Consider the following 21,279-nt stretch of genomic DNA (forward strand, 5'->3'; position numbering starts at 1 on the left):
ATCTTCAACTTCAAATTTCTCATTAAATAGAAACATTGAGTAAGATCCAAGGTTACAGGGGTGATGTACATCACCCTAGCTTCATTTTGATACGTGGCTTGTTTATTTTGGTTGAGGTTGAAAAACCTGCGCGTGGTGGCCGAAGTTTGTTCTCTGACCAGAGAAGATGGTGGTTTCCACCACCATCCCCACGTGGATGAGTCTGATCCCTTGGATGATGCTCAAACGATCTAATCGTGGCCTTTGCTTTTGTTGACTTATTTTAATTCATTGTGTAACGCGCTTGGCCAAGGCCTATGGTATGACAGCGCCTTTGAGGCATTGGATAATGCCACGTCAATTAATGAGACTCATCCAAGCACTCTTGATTTTTGCTATTTTCTATTTTTTGTTTTATTTTCTTTTAATTTCTTTTCTTTTCAAAAATTCATAACTATTTTATTTGAAGTCACAAAAATATGAGACCAACACCAAAAAATTTCTTGAAAGATCTAGTTTCATATTCTGATTTTTAATTATTTTTGTGACTTCATTTAATATTTTTTTTGAATTATTTTGTTTTTGATAGTTTTTAATTCATTTTAATTACTTTTTGATATCTGAAAATTCCAAAAATATTTTCTTAACACATATGGATCATGATAAGTCTATGAAAAATAGTCTCATCGATTTCTTAATTGATTTGGGATTTATTTGAGATTTTAATTCATTTATGTTGTTTTTTCATTGTTTTTAATTGATTTTAAATAGTTTCTGTTTTAAAAAATTGTTGAGAAAATTTATCAAACCTTGTTTGACCATGTTAGACCTATGAGAATTTAATTGGACTTATTCAAGTTGATTTGAATTGAATTTGAGGTTTGACCATATTTTGTCCATTTTAATTTTGTATATATTTTAATTCCAAAAATACCAAAAAAATATGTTTGACTTGTTGACTTCTAATCTTCATTTCTCTTCTGTTTAACATTGGTTGATGATGATTTGATTCAAATTTGATCATTGTGTTTTGTCATTTGAATTCTCCTTTTATTCATTTCATCTTCATCTTAGTTCTTTTTATTTTGGCCAATGAGTTAATGTCTTATGGTTAGTCTTGACATATGGGAGGCTTAACCTTCTTTGATCCAAATCAAACTCAACTTGATCCATGATCAAATGAGTTGCTTTGTGTCCAAGATAGGTTGCTTCTTGGTCAAGCAAAAAACCTAAAGTCCATACAAGGATTTCCTTATTTTCTTTTGGCATGGCAAGTTGTAGGAGCTTGGCTTACTAGTCATGATCTCTAACTTGTGTTTATTTGCCTATAGTTTTATTGACCGGCCTTAGATATGCGTGACTACTATATTAGTCCACTTACGATTGCTTGTGTGAACCCAATGCAAAAAGGAGAAAGGACTTAGAATTAGGAACTTACCTATGCTTAAAGGAGTTCAAGAGCAACTAGGCCTCATGCCTTTAGAATGCTAAACTTGTTGAAGAGCAACTAGGCCTCATGCCTTTAAAATACTAAACCTTAAAGTTGACTTTAAAGGACCTCTAATCTAAACTCATTCTTTGTTCATTCCTCTTATTGTGTTGTGAACTTTTTGATGGTTGCTCTTGTGTGATAGGGATTCCATCTTGAGATAGTAAGAAGGACCATTGTCATGAATAGCCTAGTTCTGAGAGACAAGCCAAATGGAGATCCTAGGAGCTTAAATGTATATTTGTTTTGATTGCTTATTGCTTGCTAAGTCCAAAGGAAATGAGCATCTTGAATCATCTCTATGATTTCAAGAAAAGAAACTCCAATGGTTTTATCTCTTCTCTTATCCTTGTATGCATTAGGAGTAGCCCTTATCTTCTTCTCTCCACTCTAACCCAAGCCAAACTCATTTTGTGCAAACTTTCACATTGTTTTCAAATTCTAAACCTAGGCCTTATGCCTTTGACTTTCTAAAATCTTTTCACTAATACTCATTGTAAATGAACCTTAATCATACTTTGACTTCATTTTTGTAAATGCTTCTAACTTGTAAATACAACTCACTTCAAGTGATTTTTTGTGGTTCCAATGGCCACCCTTATTAAAACCTTTTTCATAAACATTAGTCATAGGTTTGAGTTATCATAGTGGTTGATGTAAACCTCACCTTATCCTTAATGATTGGACTATAACTCTTCCATACTTATTATAGGGTTAACCCCTAACTAGTATGTTGAAGCTCTCCTCATGTGGTGGATTGTTGGTTTAGGTTGAGTTTTCTCCCTTTGATAACAAAAGACCTTAAGGATTTTGGTAAAATCAATTCACCAATTTTTGAGATTTTTACCCCAAACTACGAGGTTTTGATCCTACCTTTTGTGATGGTACCTTTAGGCAATGGGTTCATCCATTCAAACAACAAAATTGTAAATATAATTTATTCTCATCTCATCCCCCCAATCTTGTTTGCATAAATATTTTCACAAATACCAACCTACAACACACATTTGCAAAAAAGGCTCCCTTAGAGTACTAAGGATGTTTTGGGTGCTTAAAACCTTCCCATTTCATAACCAACCCCCTTACCCAGATCTCTGACATTTTTATTAGTTTTTTATTTGATAAAACTTCTTACTTGGCTTTTGTTCGCTTTTTAGCCTTTCCTTTGGACAAATAAAAGTGCGGTGGCGACTCGAATTGTATGTTTACTTTTGGTTTAGTCAATAAGCCAAAAGGTAACGAATACCCCGCTACAACAAGTTTTTGGAGCTTGGCTTACTAGTCATGATCTCTAACTTGTGTTTATTTGCCTATAGTTTTATTGACCGGCCTCAGATAGGTGTGACTACTACATTAGTCCACTTACGATTGCTTAACATAGCGCTACATTTTCTTATGACAAACTAACATAATCATACTAATTACTAACTTTAATTTGAGCATTTAATTTGTTGCCCTTTACTTTAATGCAATTTATTTCTTGCTCATTTATTCATATTGCTTTTCATTTTACTCACTTGAGCACATATTTTATGTTTATGTCATTTTTCCTTTGCTCATTTGAGCTCATTATTGTATATAAATATATTGTTGTCTTGTGTTGGTTTTGCTTTTGTCTTGTGTGAACCTAATGCAAAAAAGAGAAAAGGACTTAGAATTAGGACTTACCCATGCTTAAAGGAGTTCAAGAGCAACTAGGCCTCATGCCTTTAGAATGCTAAACTTGTTGAAGAGCAACTAGGCCTCTTGCCTTTAGAATTCTAAATTTCAAAGTTGACTTCAAAGGACTTCTCTTCCAAACTTATTCTTTGTCCATTCCTCTTATTGTGTTGTGAACTTTTTGATGTTTGCTCTTGCGTGATAGGGATTCCATATTGAGATAGTAAAGAGGACCATTGTTATGAATAGCCAAGTTAAGAGAGACAAGCCAAATGGAGACCCTAGGAGGTTGAATCTAAATTGTGTGATTGCTTATTTGTTTGCTAAGTCCAAAGGAAAGGAGCATCTTGAATCATCTCTATGATTTAAAGAAAAGGAACTCCAAGGGTTTTATCTTCTCTCTTTATCTTTGAATGCTTTAGGACTAGCCCTTCTCTTCTTCTCTCCACTCTAACCCAAGCCAAAATCTGTTCTTGCAAACTTTGACATTGCTTTCAAATTAGAAACCTAGGCCTTATGCCTTTGACTTTTCAAAACTCTTTTCATCAATACTCATTATGAATAAACTTTAATTAAACTTTGACCTCATTTTGTAAATACACTTAACTTGTAAATATAACTCACTTCAAGGTGTTTTTGTGGTTCCAATGGCCACCTTTGTTTAAACTTTTCAAAAAGATTAGTCATAGGTTTGAGTTATCATAATGGTTGATGTGAATCTCACCATATCCTTAGTGAGTGGATTATAAGTCTTCCATACTTATTATAGGGTTAACCCCTCACTAGTATGTTGAAGCTCTCCTCGCATGGTGGATTGTTGGTTTAGGTTGAGTTTTCTCCCTTTGATAACAAAAGACCTTAAGGCTTTTGATCAAATTAATTCACCAATCTTTGAGATTTTTACCCCAAACTACGAGGTTTTGGTCCACCTTTGTGATGGTACGTAGGCAATGGGTTCATCCATTCAAACAACAAACTTGTAAATATAATCTATTCTCTTCTCATCCCCCCAATCTTTTGCACATATTTTCACAAATACCAACCTACAACACATATTTGCAAAAAAGGTTCCCTTAGAGTACTAAGGATGTTTTGGGTGTGTAAAACCTTCCCATTTCATAACCAACCCCCTTACCTAGATCTCTGACATTTTTATTAGTTTTTGATTTGATAAAACTTCTTACTTGGCTTTTGTTCGCTTTTTAGCCTTTCCTTTGGAAAAATAAAAGTGCGGTGGCGACTCGAATTGTATGTTTACTTCTGGTTTAGTTAATAAAACTAAAGGTAATGAAAACCCCGCTACACCCAGGAAGATGTGGGCAATAATCATCTGAAAGCATCTAAAAGCAGGATTGTGAATCTTGTTAGAGATTTGGGTGGAAGGGTCAGGGCTACCTCCACACGTAATGTCACTCCAAAACTTCTCAACGTCTCGGCTTAGGAAATAGCTCATGGGGAGCTCCGATGAGGCATCATACACAGTCTGAAATCCAAGTAAGTCACCGAAACGCTTGTGGTTGAAGGTGTATTCTGTCCCAAACAGCCTGAAATTAATGTAGCCATCATCACTAGCGTGACCAACATAGGGCTCATAGGTCAGCGAGCTCAAGAACTCCAAAGTGAGGTTCCTGTAAGTCACATGCATCACATCAGTATACTCATCCCATTGCAACTGATTGCACAAATTCCTAACACTAGGCTCAATGCCTAATGCCTCCATGCAGCTTGAATCAGGATATCTGGTGGGCAACATTGGACGTTGGGAAATCATGGCGTAGCGCTGCTCCTGAACTGGGTCACGAAAGATCACTGGCATAGTGTCGAAATTCTCCATCCTGAAAAGTTAGGTTAAAAACAGAGGACACCTGAAATCGCAAATATTGTAAATGTTAGTCTAAACATAGATATACATATATATAAAACAAATAAAAATATAAATTGAAATAGTAAAAGTAAAGCAAAGGAAAAGAAATCATGGGTTGTCTCCCATGCAGCGCTTGTTTAACGTCGTTAGCTTGACGATTCGAACTTTATATATCAGGGGTAGGAACCGGAGGGTCGATTAGAGTATGGCCAGGGCATTCTGTGGGGATGTCACCTCCTCGATATTGCTTCAGTCTTTGTTCATTTACCACAAACGGATTACAGGAATTGTTCCGGATTTCAACTGCTCCAGATTTTAGGATTTTGCAAACCTTAAAGGGGCCTGTCCATCTCGAACGCGGCTTACCTGGAAAAAGTCGTAATCTTGAATTGAAAAGGAGAATAGAGTCGACTATATTAATGTCCTTTTTCACAATCATTTTGTCATGCCATGCTTTGGTCTTTTCTTTGTATATAATGGCATTCTCGTAAGCGTGCTGGCGGAGTTCCTCCAATTTGTGGATATCGAGAATTCGCTTCTCGCTAGATGCTAGGTAATCCAAATTCAGGGTCTTGATGGCCCAATATGCCTTATGCTTGAGTTCAAAAGGTAAGTGGCATGACTTCCTGTAGACCAACTGGTATGGTGGAGTTCCAATAGCGGTTTTGTAAGCAGTTCTGTAAGCCCACAATGCTTATGTAAGCTTTTCAGACCAATCTTTTCTAGATATTGAAACAGTTTTATCCAAGATCTTCTTAATCCCTCTGTTATATACTTCCACTTGACCATTAGTCTGGGGATGATATGGTGTTGCTACTCTGTGTTTTACTCCATACTTTCTTTAGAGTTTATCAAATATCATGGATATAAAATGTGATCCGCAGTCACTTATGACAAGTCGTGGTACTTCAAATCTGTAAAAAATGTTATTTTTAAACATCTTGATGACTACTCTGGTATCGTTGGTGGGTGTGGCTATAGCTTCTATCCATTTGGACACATAGTCAACGACTACCAAAATGTACTTGTTTCCCATCGAAGATGGAAAAGGTCCCATGAAATCAATACCCCAGACGTCAAATAATTCCACTTCTTGGATGTTCTTCAAAGGCATTTCGTCGCGTCTTGAGATGTTTCCAGCGCGCTGGCACCGGACACATTGGACAATATAAGTATGGACATCACGCCATAGTGTTGGCCAATAAAGACCAGCTTGAAGGATCTTAGCGTATGTCTTGGATGTGCTTGAATGTCTACCATAGGGTGAAGAGTGACAATTCTCTATGATATTTCTGACTTCTTCTTCCGGGATGCAACGTTGAAATATGTTATATGTTCCTATTTTGAAAAGGAGTGGTTCGTCCCAATAGAAATCTCTTATATCTTTAAAGAACTTCTTCTTCTGTTGATAGTTGAGGTCAGGTGGTATGATATCAGCAGCTAGATAATTCACAAAATCAGCGTACCATGGTACACTGCTAATTTCTGAAATTGTCCCAAGGTTGTCTATATCAGGTTCAAGGGGAACGGTATCTAACTTAGCTATCAATAAGTCATAGGTGAAATCATCATTTATAGGTAAATGGTCTGGCTTCAAATGCTCTAGTCTGGAAAGATGATCAGCAACTATGTTTTCTGTTCCTTTTTTGTCTCTAATATCTAAGTCGAATTCTTGTAGCAAAAGGATCCATCTGAGTAATCTAGGTTTCACATCCTTTTTGCTTAGAAGGTAACAGATAGTTGCATGGTCTGTATAGACTATAATCTTAGATCCGACAAGATAAGACCTAAATTTATCAATTGCAAAGACCACAACTAGGAGTTCCTTCTCTGTTGTTGTATAATTTAGTTGAGCGGCATCTAGGGTTCTACTAGCGTAATATATTACATGTAATTTCTTATCTTTTCTTTGCCATAAAACAGCTCATATAGCAAAATCGCTAGCATCACACATTATTTCGAAGGGTTTAGTCCAATCTGGAGTTTGTAAAATGGGTGCTGAAATTAGCGCTTGTTTTAACTGATTAAAGGCTTCGATACATTTTTCATTAAAAATGAATTTAATGTCTTTCATCAGAAGGTCGGTCAGGGGTTTTGTTATTTTAGAGAAATCTTTGATGAAGCGTCGGTAGAAACCGGCGTGTCCAAGAAAACTACGGACTTCTCTAACTGTCTTAGGAGGGTTAAGGTTTTCTATAACTTCTATCTTTGCTTTATCGACCCCAATGCCTCTTTCAGATATTATATGTCCTAACATTATGCCTTCTTTAACCATAAAGTGACACTTCTCCCAGGTTAACACAAGGTTAACTTCTACGCATCTCTCTAGGATTTTCTCAAGATTAATGAGGCAATTCTCAAAGTTAAACCCACATACCGAGAAATCGTCCATAAATACTTCCATAATTCCGTCGAGATAATCTGCGAAGATTGACATCATACAACGTTGGAAAGTAGCTGGCGCATTACAGAGTCCAAACGGCATTCGTCTGTAAGCAAATGTTCCGTAAGGACATGTGAAGGTAGTTTTCTCTTGGTCCTCGGGGTGTATGGATATTTGGAAAAATCCAGAATATCCATCCAGATAACAAAAGTAAGAGTCTCTGGCAAGACGATCAAGCATTTGATCTATGAATGGAAGGGGGAAATGGTCTTTCCTATTTGCCTTATTGAGCTTCCTATAATCTATGCACATACGCCATCCGCCTTCTATACGTTTAGCTACATGCCCGCACTTCTCGTTCTGCACGACTGTGATGCCTCCCTTTTTGGGTACCACATGTACATGAGTTACCCATTTACTATCGGAGATCTGATAGATTATACCAGCTTCTAGCAGTTTAAGGACTTCCTTCTTTACCACCTCACTCATTACAGGGTTGATTTTTCTCTGATGTTCTCTGGAAGGTTTTGAATCCTCCTCTAGCGAGATCTTGTGCATACACACGGATGGGCTTATACCTTTTAAATCATAGATTTTGTATCCTAGGGCAGAGGGGTATCTTCGTAAAACATTCAAGAGTTGGTTTGTCTCGTATTGGTTTAAGGTGGCACTAACTATTATTGGGCGGTTCATTTCTTTATCCAAAAACTCGTATCTTAGGTTCTTGGGCAGTTCCTTAAGTTCTTAAGCTAGTTTTTGAGAATTTGGTGAAAGGTCCGGAGTAAGATCTAAACAGTCGTTAGTGTGAGGTTCCGTTTCCTCTAGCTCGTCATCCTTTTCATTCGGGTTTGAAAATGGTTCGATCACAGGTTCTTCTTGATCAAATTCCCTTATGCATTAATCTATGATATCGATTACGTAACATGTGTCTCCTATGATTGGTGCCATCAGGAACTTTGAAAGAATAAACTCTATCTTTTCTTCCCCTACTTCGAAAGTTAATTTTCCTCTTTTAACATCTATTATAGCTCCGGCTGTTGATAGAAATGGTCTTCCTAAAAGGATAGGGATATCATCGTCTTCCTTGATATCCATGACCATAAAGTCTATTGGGATATAAAGTTGACTGATCCTAACTGGGATGTCTTCTAAAATGCCTACAGGATACTTAACAGACCTATCGGCTAATTGAAGGGACATCTTAGTTGGTTGTAATTCTCCTAAGTTTAACCTTTTACACACAGCTAAGGGCATTAAACTCACACTAGCGCCAAAGTCTAGGAAAGCTTTGTCGATCACATGACTCCCTAAAATGCAAGGTATAGAAAAACTTCCAGGGTCTTTCTCCTTCTTAGCAAGTTTATTCTTGGAAATAAAGTTGCATTCCAAGGGTTTGGGATCGTCAAGCCTACGCTTGTTGGTTAAGATGTCTTTGAGAAATTTGGCGTAAGACGGAATTTGGGTGATGGCTTCGGTGAAAGGAATCTCTACATGAAGCTTCTCTATTACTTTTATAAATTTTTGGTATTGGTTATTGATTTTGGTTTGTTTAAGTCTTTGCGGATATGGGATTGGTGGTTTGTACGGGGGTGGTGGTTTGTAAGTTTTATCCTTGGCTTCTCCTTCTTGGTCGACTTGTTTTTCGGGTTCCACTGGTTCCTCTTCTTGGTTGGTAGGTATATTTTCTTTAGAAGCTTTTAACTCGCTCATTGCTGGGTTATGAGGCCCTTCGTAAGCGGTCCCACTTCGTAATGAGATAGCGTTAGCTTGCCCTCGAGGGTTGAGTTGAGGTTGTCCAGGGAATTGTCCTCCAGGTGTAGTTTGTGGGGCTTGGTTTTGTGCTACCTGTGAGATCTGGATTTCAAGCATCTTATTGTGAGTGATTATCTGATCAACCTTGGTCCCTAATTGCGTTATCAGTTCGTTTACGTGAATGTTCTGGTTTAGGAATTCTCTATTTTGCTGAGTCTGGCCTGATATAAAGCTCTCCATGATCTTCTCAAGGTTAGGCTTCTGGGGCACAACTTGCATAGGTTGATTCGGTTTTTGGGCTTGATAACCTTGTGGTCCCTGAGGTGCATAGTTTTGGATAGGGTTCTGGTTTTTATAGGAAACATTCGGGTGATTCTTCCATCCAGGGTTGTAAGTGTTTGAAAATGGGTTACCTTGGGCGTAATTCACTTGGTCGGTGTTCAGGTCGTTCAAAAGGTTACATTCCGTTGATTCGTGTCCTTTAGATCCACAAAGTTCACACTCTGTGTGGACTACTGCTGTGGTGTTAGTGTTTGTAGATATATGTTCGACCTTAAGGGCTAAAGCATCCATTTTCGCCTGCATCATGTCCATAGAGCTTATCTCATGTATTCCACCTTGGGTCTCCTTTTTCTCTATTGATGCTCGTTCAGTTCCCCATTGGTAATGGATTTGGGCCATATCCTCAATTAGGTCACAAGCTTCAGGGTAAGGTTTTCTCATCAGCGTGCCACCTGCGGCAGCATCGATGCTCATCTTTGTGTTATAATGGAGTCCATTGTAGAAGGTATGAACGATCAGCCATTGTTCTAGGCCACGGTGTGGACAGACTCTTAATAGCTCTTTATATCTCTCCCAGACTTCAAAAAGTGATTCTCCTTGGTTTTGAGTAAATCTAGTTATTTGGTTTCGAAGAACAACAGTCTTACTAGGGGGAAAATATTTAGCAAGGAATACTCTCCTAAGGTCTTCCCAGGTAGTTATTGAATTAGCTGGAAGTGAATCTAACCATGAATGTGATCTATCCCTAAGGGAGAAAGGAAATAATCTCAAACGGATCACATCAGCTGAAGCGCCGTTGGATTTAAAAGTGTCGGCCAGTTGGATAAAAAAATTTAAATATTGATTTGGGTTCTTAGTGGCGAGACCTGCGAATTGGTTTTGTTGCACTAATTGCAGTAAAGATGGTTTTAGTTCGAAATTGTTGCCAGGAATTAGGGGGTTTACTATACTCGAACTAGGTTCCTCGTCAGAGGGTTGGGCAAATTCCTTAAGAGGTCTTCGGTCGCGATTCTTGGCCATAGCTTTCTTAATTCGGATTAGTAAGAGGCACGTACGAGTGTAACGTTCGGGTTCCGCTAAAGGATCTAATAAATTTCCGGTACTACGAGTTCTTCGCATTTACCGGCTAATAATGCCTTAGTCTAGACGGTATAACAACAGGGTACGAAATTTGACGAAGTTGGTCCCCGACAACGGCGCCAAAAACTTGATCGATATATTCGCAAGTACACGAATTGCGTTAGAGTAATATAAAAGAATATCGATCCCACAGAGATCAAATCGTCAATCTATCAATTACTATCATTACGATGTTTATCTAAGGCGGTATAAAAGAGATGTTGATTTTGCAAAATAATGGTAAATAAAGAAACTAAATACAATGCAGGTAAAGACAGGTTTGAATGTATTTCACGCCAGTTAAGTGATATTTCGATTTTCTAAATAGAACTACTTATGAGGTAATATTTTCTACTCTTGAAAAGAATCCATTTAACATGAACTGTCGCTTTCGCGTATTCATAACCGAGTTTACCCTTAAATTAAGTCCTTTTATTGTAACTTATAAAAGGTGCGCAGAACGTTAAAGTAGTAAACTTATTTTTAAGAAATAAGACTCGTAAACTTAGTTGAAAAGTGATTTTGATTTGGAAAGTTTACCCAAGGAGTTTCCTGATTTTAAATCTATCAACGCGTCCGAAAACAGTTTCAAAAATTGTTTTTCCTTAAAGTGATAAAAATTCCTAGTTAACTAAGCCAGGGTGCTTTCTCACTCCTTGAATAGTTAAAACTAACCAAGTTTGTTTCAGAAAACTCAAGTTAAAAATCAAAACAACCTTTAAAGCATTTCTACAGATTCAATATGTGAAACATCTCTTTAACCGCGATCCTTACATTCTAACCTTTGAAAGATTTATTCAGACATGATAATACAAACAAACACAACGATATTGATCATGATGAAAAATTGTTTTAGAATGTAAGGTGTAACGAACGAGTAAAGCGTGGACAGAAATTAAATAAAGTAAAGCGTGGACAGAAATTAAATAAGTAAAGCGTGGAGAGAAATTAAATAAAGTAAAGCGTGGACATAAATTAAATAAAGTAAAGCGTGGACAGAAATTAAATAAAGTAAAGTGTAGCAAGAAATTAAATAAAGTAAAGCAAGACAAGTAAAATAAATAAAAGCAATTAAATAAGAACCTGCTCCAAACGGAGGCTTTAAATCTGGTACAAGGAAAATAAACCTTCGACTCTGAAGATAAAGACGACAGCAAAATTGAAGTGCTCCAAATCAATCTCACTAAGGTGTGATAACCCCTCGATGTGACGGATTACCGCTTTATAGATGATAAATATAGTCTTAGTTTTGTAAACTAAGTTGGATGATTTGGAAATGCAATGGAACGACCTATTTATAGAGTTCAACAGTTTGTAAAGACCATGATGCCCTTCAACTTCTCCTTAGTGGGAACGTGAATTGCAAAGGTGGCGCCTGCCACCCCTTCATGGCGCCCGCCATGTGTGGAAATGGGAAAGTTCATGGGAACGTGGCGGTTACCTCCTGGTTGAGGGCTGATGAGTCATGGCTTCTCCTATAGCGGTCGTCATGTGAAATGCCATGTGTACAATATTTGCCGAAAAACCCTAATTTCTGGTCTTTTTGCTTCGTTTCTTCTAAAAGGGTCCCGAAAGAGCTAAATATCTGAAAACAACATAAAAGAGAGCATAACAAAAGCAAAATGATAATAAAGACTTAATAAACATGTGAAATCCGAGTTAAAAATACGGTGTAATTCAGTGTGATCAGTTTCATGGCTACATGAGATTAACTTGACAAAGAAGAATACTCTGAGTAAGATTAAGAGCAAGTCAATATTGCTTTGATGGCTCTTACATCTTCTAAAGCAGAATCTGACTCAGAACCTGTTAATCTAAGGACTGAAACCTTGATTAAACTTTCAGATCCTTCCTTTTCTAAATCTACTCAAAAAGGGATAGATTATTAATTTATACCTAACTCTAACGATGCAAATATTTTGAACCAATCAGAATCTAAAACTGCTGAATCAAGGGTTCTGAAGAAACCAGAACCCGAGACTCTAAAGTCAGAGGCTCTAAATTCATCAAAACCTAACACTTTGAAGTCAAAGGAATGGAAGAAACTAGAGCCTAAGGCATCAGGTCATAAAGTTCTGAAAGGCTCAGAAACCCAAGGTCAAGACTCATTCAAGACAACAAATTTTTAAACCAAGAGCCTTGAATGATTCTAAACCTTTTTATATGAAAATAAAGGTACAAAATAAGAGAAAACCTGTCAGAACCTAATCCTAAAGGACCCATAAGATTATGTGTACCTAAATCTGAAATCATTTTTTCTATATACATGCTTAAAGGGAGAAGCAACGAAACAATCCTGGTACCTGGACAGTGTGTGATCATGACATATCACAAGATAAAGGCATATGTTCTAAACCCTCACTTAGAAAGAGGGATGAACTGCAAGATTTGGAGGAAACCAAAAAGGGAATATTATTGGGACATGTACTATTTGTAACTCCTCTTTATCTATTGATGATGCTTGGTAGGTAGATGAACTGAAACATAACCTACTTAAAATAAGTCAATTTTGTGATAGTGGTTATGAAGTAATGTTTAATAAGAACATTTGTGCAGTCATGAGTGAATCTGATAAGTCTGTAGTGTTCAAGAGTAAGAGGAAAGACAATGTTTACAAAATTATTTTTTATGAACTGGTTGATCAGAAGGTAGTTTTCCTTCTATTAGTTAATGATGAAAAATGGGTTTGGCCCATAAGGTTAAGTCATGCTAATAGGAGATTAATCTCCAAGCTTAGCAAGTTACACTTTTTAAGGGGCTGCCAGATCTTAACTATCATTCAAATGCTTTTTGTGGAGCATGAAAATATAGGAAAATTAAAAAAACCTCTTTTAAAATAAAGAACATTGTATCTACCTCTAGACCCTTTGAACTGATTCACATTGACTTGTTTGGTCCTGTTAGCACTGCATCAATCAATGGGAAGAAATATAGACTTCTTGTTGTTTATGACTTTAGTAGATGGACATGGGTTAAAATCCTAAGAACTAAGGATGGGCCATATGATGTGTTCAGTATCTTCTGCACTTAATTACAAAATGAAAAGGGGTCAAACAATTTAAAAGAAAGGAATGATCATGGAGGAGAATTTGAAAATGAACCTTTTGAAAACTTTTGTATAAAATATGTAATACTCCATGAGTTTTGTTCCCCTAGAACTCCATAGTAAAATGTATTTATAGAGAGGAAGAACATATCCTTACAAGAAATGGACATAACAATGATTCATGAAAACAATTTTCCAAAGTACATATGGGCAGAAGTTGTAAACATATCATGTTATGTTCAGAACAAGAAAAACATCAGAGCTATTCTGAACAAAATAACATATGAGCTATTTAAGGGAAGAAAACCCAACATTTCTTATTTTCATTAGTTTAGATGTACATGTTACATCTTAAACAATAAAGTCTATCTGAAAAATTTGATGCCAAAGCTCAAAAGGGTGTCTTTTATGATACTATGAACGCTCAAAATCATATAAAGTGTATAACTCTGAAACCAGAATGGTTGAAGAGTCTATACATATGAAATTTTATGAAAAAGGGCCTGACAGTAAAATGTTAGAGGTATTTGAATTTTTTTCAGAGATTCGTATATCAGAAGTCTCTCTAGAATATGGTGGATCATAAGTCATAATCACTTCAAAAGATGAGTGTTCAGAATTCAGAGTTTCAGAAGTTAGATGTTTAGAAGTTGATGGTTCATAACCAATCCCAACTCCTAAAACACATCCAGAGGAAGCAATGTCTAAAGAAGCTCCTTATGACTCTCAAGAAGTTGTACAATCTAAAAATACCTTCAAGTACAAGTCTTTTCATCCATAAGAGTTGATAATTGGAAATAAAGACAGTCCTCTGAAAACAAGATCTACATCAGAGAAGAGAAATCAGTGTTAGGGCTTATCTATATGGTAGAACCAACTTCTGTTGATGAAGCCTTATTAGATGATGAATGGATTGTAGGAATGAAAAAAGAACCGAACCAGTTCCAAATGAATGATGTGTGAGATTTGGTTCCCATACCTCATCAAAAGAACACCATTGGAACAAAATGGGTGTTCATAAACAAGCTTAATAAGCAAGTAGAGGTGGTAATAGACAAAGCTAGACTGGTGGCTCAAGTCTACATTCAACAAGAAGGTATAGATTTCTCTAAAACCTATGCACCAGTTGCAAGGTTAGAGGCAATCAAACTTCTTCTCTCTTATGCTATTAATCATGATATTATTTTATATCAAATGGATGTCAAGAGTGACTTCTTAAATGGAGTCATTTCTGAAGAAGTGTATGTAAAATAAACTCCTGGGTTTGAGGACTCAATCCACCCAGATTTTTTTTTTTAAACTTAAGAAATAACTTTATGGACTCAAACAAGCTCCAAGAGTTTGGTATGAGAGACTAAGTAATTTCCTATTAGAAAATGGCTTTCAAAAATTTCAAGTTGACACAACATTATTCATAAAGACTCTAAATAAGAAAATCTTAATTGTCCAAGTTTATATTGATGACATAATTTTTGGTTCTACTAATGCATCTCTTTGTAAAGAATTTTCTATGACTATGCAGGCTGAATTTGAGATGAGCATGATGGGGGAATTGAAGTTCTTTCTTGGAATTCAGATCAACCAAAGAAAAGATGGAGTCTATATTCATCAGTATAAATATACTAAAGAACTTATGAAGAAGTTCAAGCTTGAAGAGTGCAAAATCATGACCACTCCTATGGATCCAACATTCAATCTGTATAAGGAAGAGGAAAGCTCACAAGTCTGTCAGAAGCTATATAGAGGTATGATTGGTTTCTTACTTTACTTAATAGCTTCTAGACCAGATATTATGTGTAGTGTGCGTATGTGTTCCTGATTCCACTTAGATTAACGAAGACTCACATAACTACTACTAAGAGGATCTTTAGGTATCTGAAGGGAACAACTAATCTAGGACTACTTTATAAAAATATCTAGATTACAAGCTGGTAGGATTCTGTGATATTGACTATGTTAGGGATATAATTGAAAGGAAATCCATTATGGAAACTGTCAATTCATAGGTGAAAACCTAATATCCTGGACTAGTAAAAGACAAGCAACTATTGCTTTGTCCATAACAAAAGCATAATATATCTCAGCTGCTAAATGCTACACATATCTCCCCTGGATGAAATATCAGTTGGAAGATTATCAGATTTGTGGAAACAATATTCCCATCTTCTGTGATAATATTGATGCCATCTATTTAGCAAAAAATCTAGCTCAACATTCTAGAACCAAACACATAGAGATAAAACATCATTTTATTAGAGATTTATGTTCAAAAAGGTGTAATAAATATTTAATTCATTGATACGGATCATCAATGGACTGATATATTTACCAAACCTCTTACAATAGATATATTTGATTTCATTAAAAAGAATCTGAACATACATTTTATGGAAGATTAGTGCTTGCCTCTAAATGGAGGATCAGAGACTAGCATGATCAAAAGCTATTATGATCAGAAACTCTCAACCAACTTCTGATATGTAGAAGCCTCTGAACCATCTCACCCTATGATGCTATGTACTTGATTGGTTTCTTTTGATGGCATATAAGTGACCTTTCTGTTAATTATTTTTGTTGTCCACTTACGGGTCACAAATCTGGAAATTATTTTGACTTGGTTTTATATCTGTTATGTTTTCAGTTTATGCTCAATTTCTCATACTCTGAGCTATATTGACTGGGTCTTAGTATTTTAATTATTGTAAAACAAAATCATGTCATGATTCTCCCTTAGTCAAAAATTTATTTTTCAATTATTTTAAAAAAAAACTTGCTGAAATGGTTGAGAACTGCTCTGAGATCTCAATATCACTAGTTAAATCAATGGTTGTTATTGGCTAACAAGCATTATTATAAGAAGCTATGTGAAAAGGGTTTATTTTATTTATCAAAGAAAAGAAGTACAAAAGTTAGAATCATTTTCTGAAGATAAAAAATGCTTGGTGAAAGTTACATCCTCCAGACTTGGTCAACTTCTTCATTATCAGTTCTGAGGAAGTCAATATATTCTTGAACATCATTTGAGTTGTATTCAAATTCTTCAGCAAGCTCCTTCTCCTTACTGGGATTCTTCATTGTTGTCTCTGAAGTTCTCCCTATCTTGGAAGCCCCGAAAGATGTCCTTGAACCTTCAACTTCCATGACTTTTTGAGCGTTTACAACTTCAGCAAATCTAATTTTCTCTTCCCTCTTGAAATTCTGGTATCAGATATAAGATGTCGAAGATAATGTTACGACACTGATATCTGGTTATAAACAATGGATAAACAAAACAGAATGGTAAAGCAAAACACACAAGAATTGTTAACCCAGTTCGATGCAACTCACCTACGTCTAAGGGCTACCAAGCCAGGAAGGAAATCCACTAAAAATAGAATTAGTTCAAAGACTATCCGTACACTTCACCAAGTTACAGTCTTTATCACCTAATCTCTACCCGTGCAGCTTCTACCTAAGCACTCTTAGATATGAGAACCCACTCACTTCCCTTACAATCACACACCCGTGATTGAAAACAATAATCCCTTGTGAAAAGAAAATACTTTTCAATTAAAATATTCTTGATTTTACTTCACAGTTTCAATCAAGAAGACACACTCTTGATCTTGCTTCAAAGCTTTGATCAAGGTGACAAATCAGTCTAATTCAATCATCAATGGATAACTTGAATGACCTACAGACACAAACCCTAGCTCACTCTCTAAATATCGCTCAGTATTGGTTGTGTGTTCAATCAGGTTTTCTAAGTCCCCTTTTATAGAAACAATGGACACTTGAAAACCCTAGATATATTTTCCAATCAAATCTTTTCATATCTGCTGTAAAGATCTCCTTGGAAAATAAACAAATTTGGTTGATATCCCTGAAAGAATGCGCCAGCTAGCCATATCTTCAATCAACCAATGATTGCCACCAATTGTGAAATCACATAACACCAGACATTCATACTGAATGTATTATGTACAAGATGTCAAGACATCGGGTCTAACATCTGGAAAAATCCTGCATAATCCAGTTTCCTATTATAGCAGGTACATCCATATCAGTTACCATGACAATGAGTATGTCAACTGAAACAATCCTGCAGCATATGTCCTCCATGTAAGCTCCAGCAGGTACAACAAATATCAGAAGCCTTGTCAATGTATGTGGCATTCTGAAACAATCCTGTTTGCATATGATCTTCAACTCCAGCAGGTACATTGGATATCTCATGTTAAGACATCACACATGACATCTTGTGAACACTCTTTGTTTTACCAAAATTGCTGCCAACTTATAGAATCAACAAACTCCCCCTTTAGCAAATTTTGGCTAAAACATAAATCTGTCCTTTTTGTTCACAAGGTAAACTATCAGCAGTTAAACCACATAACAGTAGTTTAATTTGCAGCAGAAGCAAAACAATTACTAGCTATGGCTACTAGTACACACATGCACAAGGGTACTTCTCCTCCCCCTCAATCTGTGCAACAATCAACAAAATTACTAGTTATGGATGCAACTAGTAAGACACACAAATGCACAATGCATAAGGGTACTTCTTCTCCCCCTAAATTTGTGCATTCATCAAATAACAACTACTGTACTCCAGTACCTGTACCAGCCAGAATGTCATACTGACATCTGCTTTAACATCAACACCTGTGCACCATATCAGACATGCTGTTTGACATCTATAAACAGACAACCATACTGTTGTAGCACCTGTGCACTTCTTCCAATCATAGCTGTCCTCTAGTCCAGCCACATACAACTTCCATAACAGCACTTCATTTCTCCCCCTTTTTAGTCAAAATTAACCAAAGGTGACCAATCAGACAAAATAAATGTCTATTAGTCTAGCAGAGAAAGTTAAAACAGATGTTATAACATTAAGCATGTTAGAACAGAAAATTCTGGAAGTACACAGCATCATTATACACAGCAGAAGGCTGAGATAATGAACAAATTCAAGGAACTCATTAAGAGCCCTAAATATTACATAACAGGCATCATGAGGACTGCCACAAAATACAAAACAAACATTCAAGACAACAGCCTTGCAAACAGCAACAACTTCCACCTTCCAGCACCCCTCCAGGTCTTCAAAACAGACTGGAACCATTAATCAGAAGAAGAAGTATCTTCTTCACCTTCATCTTCATCTTCAAAATCTTCTGAGCTTTCAGCACTGGATTGGGATCTTGTATTTGATTCCTTTTCAGCCTTTTCTCTTTCTTCCCTTTCCAGGCTACAGATGAGAACTTCTAAAGCCTTTTTTCTAGCCTTTGCCACCTTTATCCCATTGTCCAATTCCTTGCAGGTCTCTTTCAGTTGGTCAATCAAGCTCCCTTTAGCTGTAGACTCCCTTCTTGCAAATGTCATGACATCATTGACATGACTTCCCTCAAACAGCTTATAATGAATGGACAGAGGGGTCTTTCTCCTGCTTGGAATATCACTTGTCCTCAGGATTCCTGGTTGCTGACTCAGGATGATCCCACAGATGATAGATGGGAATGCAATGGGCAACTTTACAGCATTGGTGGAAGCATGTCTAATGGTTTGTTCAAATATGAACTTGCCAAAGTCATAGTTAACCCTTGTTCCAATAGCATGAATGATCCTCCCAAGAGCAATGGAGATGGTAGATATGTGATTTGTAGGAACCCAATTAGCTGAGCCAATCTTGTGCAAGATGGCATATTTAACACTGAGCTTTCCAGCTGATAAGTGGTTTCTACTAGGCCATTCCTTAACTTGGCCAGTTGTGATGACCTTACAGACCTCATTGTCTGTGGTTTCTAGGTCTACTCCTCCATCCATTCCTCTTCCTAGGAACTTGTTGATGACACATGGTGAGAATTTCACACATTTGCCTCTCACAAATACCTTGCAAAACTCCCTGCTATTCTTATCATGAATATCCTCAGGGATATTAACAATAAACTCTCTAACCAACCCCTCATAACATTGGGTTAGATTAACCACACTCTTCATGAGTCCAGCATTTTTGATCAACTCAATAACCTCCTTTACCTCTACAGCTTCTTGTCCAAGTTCTCTCTCAATGGCTACTCTTCTCTGAATGACATATTTCCACTTTGCTGCTCCATCTTCCAAATGAAAAGAGATATTGTCTAGATGAACAGCAGTAACCTTGCCAGGAGATTTCTGAACAACCTTCCTTTTTGCAGGGGAGATGTCTGGGACATCGTCTTTGACATCCTCCTCAGAGTCCAAGTTGTCTCTTTCTTTTCTTTTCCCAACCTCAACCTTGCTCCATGGTTTTGAGGGTCCTATTCCTACATCCTTTTTCACTCTAGCAGCTCTCATATTAGCCATACTTTTCCCTTTCTTAGTTCTCAGTTTCTCAGCTATGCTAGGTTTAACCAGATGAACCAAGGAATCATCCTCTCCTTCAGTGCTTTCTTCCTCTAGATCAATAATATCTTCTTGAGGCACATTTTGTTTCTTGCTAGGTATGGTTTTACCTAGAGAGCAAAGCCCTTCAGCTGCCACTTCTTTTTCTGATCTAGATGAATCATCATCTTTATCAGCATGGGTTTTACCCTCAGGAGAGGGTTCCCTTCTGGACAGAGGGGTAGAGACCCCTCCAACTACATGTCCTTCACTCAGAATTCTAGTAACCAGTCTCCTTATAGCGCGATCAGTGTAATGCATGTCTTTAGGAAGAGAGGAGTTACCAGAGGTATTACCTTGCTTATCTCCAGCACTGGAGGAGGTACCTGTGGTGTCGCCCGGTATCATGCACAGAGGAGTGACGTCCATTACATCTTCATCTACAAACTCCATAGATGGAGTCTTTGCATGTTGGAAGGGTTTGGAACCAGATGATGAAGGATGTTGAGACATGTTGTAGGACTTTTGAGGAAGGTTTCTTTTCCCTAGCTGAGCTTTTCTTAGAAGTTGAATGCAAATGGCGATTGCTGAGTTTAGGTAACGTGTGCTGAGGGAATAGATACTATTTTCAAAGTTTGGAAATGATTTATCATTAATGTGGCTCTTTCTTTTAAAAGGGCAAACATTATTATTTCTTTTATTTTTTCTTTTTAATTTCCAAATCCCTAATTTCCCTTCCTCACATACACTTTTACCCAAATTCCTTGCAAGCTTGTCTTCTAGTTCTAGTCCAAGCTTTAGACTTCTGAATTTGTCTTCCACAAATTTCTTAATGGAGTGAAAATAGCTAGACCAGTACTTTGTCCATCTGTGTTGACTCTGATTTTTGGACCTTGCTTCAGTATTCAGGAAGTCATAGTACAATGTTGTGACATCATGTGTGACATTGTACACAATCAGTAATAGGTTCATCCTACTCAGTCGAGCCCACCTGCTATCATCTTCTATACCTTTCACAGGTGTTATCCAGGTCTTCTCCATATTGTCCTTGGCCTTTTTGCACAGTGTCTTTTGTGGCTTGGTCCCTACAGTTCCATTCTCCTTGTGAATGGTCAAATGTCCACCTATTTAGTCTAACCTTTTAGTTATTTGAGCCATCATGACCTTTTCTCTTTTGGGCTTCTGGTTTTCATCACTCTTGGGGGTATCTGTACTCACCCAATACTTTAAGGGACAATCCAATTGAGAGCTCCATATGTAGCAATTGTCTTTGGTCCTGATTCCTCTCATAATTACTTCACTCTTTATGTCCAGGATTAGACATTCAGTTTTGGTGAAGTTAACATTCAGACCTTGATCAT

General features: G+C 36.9%; 1 protein-coding gene and 1 non-coding gene across 2 annotated transcripts; one reads left to right on the plus strand and one right to left on the minus strand.

The window, feature by feature from the left end:
- Positions 1-9,937: 9,937 nt before the first annotated feature.
- Positions 9,938-10,044, plus strand: LOC127124515 (small nucleolar RNA R71). Its single transcript, XR_007803997.1, has one exon. It is a non-coding gene; the product is annotated as a small nucleolar RNA R71 (small nucleolar RNA).
- A 6,478-nt stretch (positions 10,045-16,522) lies between these two features.
- On the minus strand, positions 16,523-20,431 carry LOC127122423 (uncharacterized). The gene is made up of 2 exons (XM_051052762.1): positions 19,544-20,431; positions 16,523-16,771 (listed from the first exon to the last, which is right to left on the minus strand). Exons 1-2 carry the CDS (start codon positions 20,429-20,431, stop codon positions 16,523-16,525), a joined length of 1,137 nt encoding a protein of 378 aa, XP_050908719.1.
- Between the last annotated feature and the right edge of the window lie 848 nt (positions 20,432-21,279).

Source organism: Lathyrus oleraceus, chromosome 2 (genome assembly GCF_024323335.1).
Source record: "Lathyrus oleraceus cultivar Zhongwan6 chromosome 2, CAAS_Psat_ZW6_1.0, whole genome shotgun sequence".
NCBI lineage: Eukaryota > Viridiplantae > Streptophyta > Magnoliopsida > Fabales > Fabaceae > Lathyrus > Lathyrus oleraceus.